Genomic DNA, 8495 nt, shown 5'->3' on the forward strand with positions numbered 1-8495 from the left:
CCCCCCCCCCTCACCAGAGCATTATTATTAAAATATTAAGAATTAAATTTTTAATTTGTAAAACATAGTTCATGTGTTTGTATACCTATAAAATTATAAGACATCTTACAGTAGGATATTATTTAAAAATGTTTATCTCTTGGAGAAATAAATACGAAGTTAAGAATTAAATTTTCACTTTTTATAAATCTTGGTTCAGCTAACTTTTCACATTTTTTTTATTCTAAAAATTAGAAAAAGATGAAGAGTAAGTAAATCAAGATTAAAAATTAATCTACATTGATAAAAAAATGGCCTTTATTCAACCCACAGATATCAGAAATCGCCGGAGAAAAGGAGGAACTCACCTGTAAGCGAGGGACATGCATTGGAAGAGTTTGTTCAAGGACGTTTCGATACTCAGCTGCTGGGAGGTGTTCTTGTCGTTCAATGAACTCGCGAATCTCTCGTAAAAGTAACCCGGCGTGGTAGAGATCGAGAACTCCTCCTGGTCCGGCACCGGCACGGCGAGCTCGTCTTCATCGTCCTGCGCCTCGGCCTCGAAGTCCGACACCATAAAGTGGCCCGAGTGTATCGTCTCCCGCGAATCCCGTCCGCCGTTCTTCGCCCGTTTGTTATCATTGCCGGCATGATGAAAACCGCCCTGGCTCGTCATCGCCGATGGTTTTCGATACATCAATTCCGCCTGCATCTCGGCACCGCCAATTCTCTGCGGACACGAACGATCCCAGTTCGATATGCCAATTTCACCACGAATCTACCTTACAAATCAATGTCCTTGATAGTTTCCGATAATAATTATTTATCAAATAATGTAAATCACATTATATATATAATATGTTATAATTGCATGATGATAAGAAAAATTAATTAAAAATAAATAAAATATAAAATGTTAATTAAAAACTTAAAATAAATTGATATACAAACTTTTCATAATAATTCATATTGTAATGAAGATATAAATTAACCCTTACCGTACAAGCTACAATTTGGTGCCTCATCTATACAAATCATCCATACACGGGTCACTAGAATCCGTTCGTTTTTTCACCTATTCAGAATGATTAAAAAAATCTCTAAAAATTCACTAACATACTTTCAACTTTCTAGAATAAATATTGAAACTTTATTTTGGAAAATAATAAAATGTAGTATAATTTATAATTAGCGAAAGACTCAAAAGTTAGGAAAATGGCATTTGATTTAAAAAATTATAACTTTTCATAATAAATGAATATAAAAAAATGACTCTAGGATTTTGTAGTTTAGATATGAAGTTTTGAAAAAGTAAGTACTAAAATTTCGAATTCTACAAAAAGTTGAATTATTGGAGCACATGAATATGAGTAATTTTTAAAAAAGGACAAATAGGAAAAATCGAGTTAAAATATGCATTTTTTTGTTTTGTTGTGAAAAAATGTATTTTTTAATGGGGAAAAAAATGTAAACACACATTTAGATAAAGAATGTAAAGAAAGGCGTAACTCGCCTCTTCAGCTCCATTTTGTCTACAAAATAAATAATTCTCTTAGAAAAAAATTTTTTTCTAATTTTTCTAATTTTTTAAATGGAAACAAACATTCAGACATTAATTTAGAGTGAAAATAGAATACTTATAATGATTTTGACACAATTTTTATTTTTCACAAAAAGCACCCTTTATATACTTACGGGGGTCACTAGCGTCTCACATCAACTTGAACTGCACGCCAATCACAGGCAGATTGGCGGCTGGGATCGTCCCGCCGTGCACAGGTCTCCCCCACCACAAACTTTTTTTTACAGGGAGGTAACAAGCGCCGGATTCATCGAGCTTGCGAGAAACTTGCACGAACAGGAATCGCTCGATCACTGGTGACCCCCACTTGTAGGGTAAGGGACAAGGATTAAATTAAAAATCAAATAAATATAATATAACAATTACAATATTCATAACATTTCAATATAACATTTTTTTCTAATCCGAATGAATAACTAAGAGAGAGAGAGAGAGAGAGAGAGAGAGAGAGAGAGAGAAAAGAGTAAAGAAATATGTTTTGTAATATGGTAAAATAAAATTAAATAGTTTCACTGATTAATATTAGATAATCATAAATTTTTGTAGTCCGTTGATATTGTAAACAACAGATTATAGCACAGCACAGATTTAAAAATCTCAATCAAAGAATTTCGCTCTATTTGTTTTGTAATTTAAAATAGGATCGCTGGAATAGCAGGATTAGACGACCTCATTTCAAGAAATTGCACATAGCGAAGTCTGGATGATAGAAGAAAGGCTTGAGAGACACAACAAGTTCCAGTTATCGAGCCCCTGATAAATTCAACTCTACGCACCCCTTTTTTCTAAATATATCATATTCGAGTACTATAGGAGGAGAGAGAGAGAGAGAGAGAGAGAGAGAGAGAGAGTGTGTGTGTGTGTGTGTGTCTCAAAGCATAATCTATAAAAATTCTATACAACTTATGTCCACTTCTATCAATAGATTAACTTTAATCTTGATTTTCATTTTTTATTCTTTTCTAATTCTAATTAGAATTATTAAAAAATAAAGAGTAAATTATCAAAAAATAAAGAGTAAACCAAGATTAAAGTTAGTCTATTATATACTGAAATGGACATTGAACTCGTTATATCTATATCAATATTATAGAATCGATAACACGAGTCTAGATATTTTCATAGATGAATGATGTGCATACAACAAGCATATTGTGATAATAACTACGCAACGAGATTTAAACGTTTTTAATTCGATTTATGACAACGAGAAAGTCACTATGGCAAAATAAGTGTTATATTTTGAGGCAAAGAATACAATAAAATAATAAATTATAACAAATCTTACTCAAGAAAAAGCTATAAAAATTTAAAAATAAATCTCCGCTCTTTAAAGATCACATGCACTATAATTTATCATTCTTTGGGACAACTATATATTTATAATTGTTTAACTATAGTCAATTGCGTTATTAATAATAATCACACATTGCTTGAAAATCTTTAGTTTTTTCTTAACACATTTATTATTACTAAATAAATAGTAAGTAAATTTAAGAAAATGGTTATGTTAACTATATAATTGCAATTGCATTTATTGAGTAAAAATGTTTATTTTTTTTATTTACCATTTAAACTTTGATATTTTACTACATTAATATTTAAAATTATCAAACTTTATAGTATAATTTTTTCATATTTGAGAAAACTAATGTATATATATATATATGTGTGTGTGTGTGTGTGTGTGTGTGTGTGTGTGTGTGTGTGTGTGTGTGTGTGTGTGTGTGTGTGATTATTATTTTTAACATTGTAGCAGTAATAATAATAATAATCATAAAAATGGAATTCCTAATCATAACTGTTTTACTATGCAATTATAGTCATAAAAACCAATATAAATATCAAGCACTTTTTCTCAGTGTAAATATAACAATAATTGAACAACGCACGATATATCTGTGATCGTATGATAAAATAAAAATCGTGCTAAGAAGAAATTTAAATTTTTCTATAACGATCTTATAGCCCCCGATAATCAGCTGTATCTGTTCGTCTTCGGTCTAATTGTAAGGGACATGAGTGCCTCTGAATTGGCGCCAGGCTTCCTGTCGATACGCGCGATTAACAAGTTTATTTCGCGGTAGCACGTGGCGGGGAACGATCGGAACCCCCTCTGGTCAGTTGAATGACCGTATCTCCGAAAACATACGACCGGCCGGTGCCCGTCATTTACAGACCGAACGTCGATTTCTATGAGCAGCCGTAAGCACATGGAATTCACAATGGTCAGTGACTTCTCGGAGTTATATATAAAATTAAATGCGACTGAGACAATACATCGCGACGACGTGCCCTACATTCTATTGACGTTAATACGATCAAATATTGAGTAATGCCTAATCAGTAATGTCTAACAAACCTTTATGTAAGATTTAGTTGAGAATCATTTGATCTCTTACTTTATCTCTATTTACTTCACTTTTTCAATTTCGTTATGTTCCAATAACTATGAATTAAAAAAATTTTTTTTTTTAAATAGAATTTTTGTCTCTCATGATTTTTCACGATTAATCGCGTTTCTATCAATGTAGATTTACTTTAATCTCGGTTCAATTTATTCTTCACCTTTTCTAATTTTTATATTCATTTCTACCAATGTAGAATAACTTTAATCTCGGTTCAACTTGCTCTTCATCTTTTTCTAATTCTTAGAAGTAGAAAGAAGAATTTATCAAATTATAAGATTAAAATTAAACTACATTGGTAGGAACGATCATAAGCTCAGTTCCATCAACGTAAGATTAACTTTAGTCTTAGTTTAATGTGCTGTTTATCTTTATATTTTTTGATTCCTAGAATTAAAAAAAGATAAAGAATAAATTAAACCGAAATTAAAATTAGTACATTCACATTTCTTACATTGATGAATCTGAATATAAATACATCACGATGTTCTAATTTTCTGACATAATATATTTCAAGTAAATTATTTTTGAGCCTGTGTTACTAACTTGTAGTTATCAAATGTATTTAAATATAAGACTAACAATAGAGAGAAGGCTGTTTTTGTAATATGTTCACGTGTTAACTGAATGAATTAATGGGAAAACATGTTACTATTCATAGTCTAACAGAATTTGTAGAATTTCATATTTATTATAGCTTGAAGATAATTTTTCACATTCACATGTCTAAAAATATGAATTACTTTAGTTGACCTGTACATAAAACATTCATTTAAGATCATAACATGTTTCTTATTATTAAGTTATTACGCGACTGAATTAAAAAATATCTAATTTATATTTAAATATCCATAATAATTTATATTATATAATTATAAATAATACTATTAATTTTAATAAATTATCAATATCAATACAAGATTCATATTTACATGCATCAAAATCTCTGTTTCACTGTCATTTTATATCATTTTGTTAATCATTAGTACGATAAGTACTCAATTTACGCACTAATAATGGCATCATATTTTAAAGGTACAATATTATTAATGTAATATTATTAATAGTATTGATTTGACTCCCAATTGCTCGCAAGATTCTCTATAAGACCTTACATTTTACAAGAAAAAAAACATTTTATACATTAAATTAATTTTTGTTAAAATTTTTGTGTTGAATTTTCAACATATTGTATATTATTTTAACATAATGTAATTTTTTTTGTTATTTGAATATTTTATATTAAATTGTTATTTAACATTTTTTGTGTTAAAAGAACAATTTTTTTTAATTATATTAATTGTACTTTAAAAAATTTTTAAACAAAAAGGATCAAAAAAATATGTTAAATTTAACAATATTTTAACAGTTTATTGCTTTATCATATCTTTATTATATATATATATATAAATAGAACATGCTATGAATAGAAGGAACGAAAATTAGAAGAAATCGTGTAACTTCGAGGACCAAGCTGCGCTTCATTACGTGGCGATGAAACAAGAATTTTGAGCGAAGCAATTTAACCCTATTAATGTGACCTATTAACACCGATTGCATAAGAATCGAGCATGTATTCGAGAATCGAGGCATCGCCCGTTATAACCGGTTTCCCGCGGGTTCTCGTTTGTTACCATTCAGCCGTTAAATTCTGAACGGTGCTTCAGCAGAAAATAATATCTTTTTCTGACTATATAAGATTCTTTTAGATACTATTGACTATATAAGATTCTTTTAGATACTATCGTACCACTCGATTGATTATACAATTGTAAGTTCGAAACGCGTCTTCTCGGTTGCTTTTTTCCCCTTCAGCAATCTTACGCAAGTACTTGCGACAGCTCACGCGTCATTTTCTAGCGAGCGGATTCAGCATTATGGCATTAGATGTCGAGAAATGTGAAGGTATCTCAACGTTACGAATCGTGCGCACAACTTGACACGTGGAAAATGATAATTTACGTGGCACATAAGACTATTCCTTCATACATATCCGCATTTTATTTCAATAACGCGTATCGCCAAAGTAATTTCGTTAACTGTTCGCTTTTTGCTAAAAATGCCTGCAATATTGAAAATATCATTGCTTGATTTATGATGAAACTCTTTTAAAAAATTTTATTTTTAATATAAAACTTAAATCACGTTAAATGTTCATCGAACTGCAGCTTTCACAGCTAATTTAATTGATGATTGTTTTATAACAAGAATATTGATAGAGAAACTGTTATTTATTTAACAATAGATGTAAGAGAATTTAAAATTAAAATTATTAAAGGTGAAAAAAAAAACTGTACAGTAAGAGATAAACGTCCAAATTTCTAAGTTTCAGTTTTTAATGTATTAACTAGTAAAATTAATTAGTGCATTATAATTCTTCGATTTCTTACATAAAGTGTTACTTCTTATTTATTATATTAAATATATTAACCTCAGTTTAATTAATTGGTACACTGCAATTATTTGATTTCTTATATAAAGTATTATTTCTTAGTTTTCTCGAGCCAGTTTTGAACACTATTCCGTAACACGCCGGTACCTCTCGTTATCTGTAAAGTATTATGCCCTTTGACCCTCTCGAGCCGACTCTATCGCAGGGCGAAGTCAAATGTCTTATCCGTTCGCTCATTAATGTTCGTTGTGCAAGTGCGCGCGCCGCTTAGATTTCGGATCGTATAGATAAAAACGAGTCTTTACAGCAAATATTGTGTAAGGCAAAGATCTCGTTTTATGTACGCAAGAATATCTTGTTTAAAAATGGTCACGTAGGCAACGAATACCGATTTCCAAGATCATATGGAACAAGGTATGATTAAGTCAATGGAATTTACATAAAATACAATTTATAGCATTGATATATTGGTACGTGTTAATAAAAATTTCATCGTCAATAAAATTTTGATTTACGATTTGATGACGACGTGTTTTTGGCATTTCTTCGTCTAATCCAGCGAGAAGAAGCTATTTCTGACTTAGATCGAGCAGTGGAAAATCTCGTGGTTCTAATTTAAGTGTAAAATCCTTATACTTTTCAGCATAACAAAGATTTTAAAAATCATACATATTGTTAGTTAACATTACATTAGATTAATCAAATATTTAAATTGCGCTATGACTCATAGATATAATTAACAGTGAAATCCGATTGATCAATATAATAATTAAAGACGATTAAAGACAAACATGTGTATGTTATTATGTATATTTATCAAGTCAGATAATAAATAAGAAAGTAAATCAAATAAATAAATGGAATGAATAAATAATAATTCGATTTTGTAACTTTGCACCAACTGACAATCTATATCATATACATAAATCAAGTCTTTTTAATAAAAAATAATATTGTAGAATCATCATCATCTGCCATCAATTGCTCAATGTTAAGGTAGGTCCACAACCTTGCTTAAATCATACGTCGAAAGAGATTAAGTAAGAATAGTCTTTAGGCTTTAACCATTAGACCTAAGCGAATTGAGCAAAATCCAATTCTCGGCCTAAAAGCATAAGTTCTGTGGCTGATATATCGTCATGTAAGTTGTAAATGAAGTTATGGATTACGGCATCTTAAAACAAGGTTGGACTTAGCCTTATGCAATTATTAATTATGTCACATTAACTTATCTAATTGAAACACGATTTATAACAAAGAATATAAGTTAAATTATATTCTTTCAAGATTAACTTGGATTACACTATTACATAAAACAATGCCATTATTTTTAACTGTATTAGTACATCCAACTATTTCTGATTTGTAGAATTTAAAGACAATTAAATTTATTATTCGAGACTGCCATCCCAATTGAACACAGAATTCTAAATTTTGCTTCGAAACATTCGACATTATCTTAATACGTAAAAAAGCAATGCAAAAAGAAACGAATACGTAGTATCTGGCAGAGGTGTTTTTATCATTTACTCTGTTTTGATTCGTCGGAAGCACCAAACACGTCCCTAATATTTCTGACATAATATTTACACATCGAGCAAATAGGAGTAGTTCCTTTAGCAGCTCAGGAATTTCTACTTTTCATTGAGTTCTGACAATAAGGATTATCGGGGACGTCGGGGATAATAACAGCGGTCAAACGAACGCGTGTATTTACATGTTGCCTCCTTACGTCATTTCACATCGGAGTGGGATATACAAAAAATCGTGTACGGCAGCAAAAAAATGCTCACGTATGAGGAAGTGGCAGTGGTACATAATTATCAATAGATAATTCTAAATTGATTCTGTGTTCTGAGATTTAGGATGAATAAAGAGTTGACGTATTGATCAATTAACGGAATTCTTCAATTCGTTAATTCTTTCCTCGTATGAGATCTCGGAGCGATTACTAGCTAGTGGAGATACAAATTTTAAAGACAATATCTCAGCCATATATTTTTTTTCTATGAATCATTTCATCGACTGAATGGGACGATGTCTAATTGTATAAAGACTAGATTCAAAACAATTTTAACATTAAAAGCATCGATGATTAACGTATTTCTATTAATTAAATAAATAAATATATATA

General features: G+C 30.1%; 1 protein-coding gene across 3 annotated transcripts in view; it reads right to left on the bottom strand.

The window, feature by feature from the left end:
• The window catches only part of LOC108750704 (MLX-interacting protein), a 26032-nt gene that overhangs the window by 15978 nt on the left and 1559 nt on the right, over positions 1-8495 (bottom strand). Inside the window, exons 1-3 of one of the 3 annotated variants that reach the window (XM_018490370.1) lie at positions 1675-1862; positions 978-1054; positions 348-709 (exon numbers count right to left, since the gene is read on the bottom strand). In XM_018490370.1, the coding sequence (XP_018345872.1) occupies positions 348-709; positions 978-1004 (389 nt within the window). In that variant the 5' untranslated portion in view covers positions 1005-1054; positions 1675-1862. Of the gene's footprint in view, positions 1-347; positions 758-977; positions 1055-1674; positions 1863-8495 lie in introns of those variants that run through there. The other 2 variants (XM_018490369.1, XM_018490371.1) reach the window with 2 other exon arrangements.

This window comes from Trachymyrmex septentrionalis, unplaced genomic scaffold (genome assembly GCF_001594115.1).
Source record: "Trachymyrmex septentrionalis isolate Tsep2-gDNA-1 unplaced genomic scaffold, Tsep1.0 scaffold37, whole genome shotgun sequence".
NCBI lineage: Eukaryota > Metazoa > Arthropoda > Insecta > Hymenoptera > Formicidae > Trachymyrmex > Trachymyrmex septentrionalis.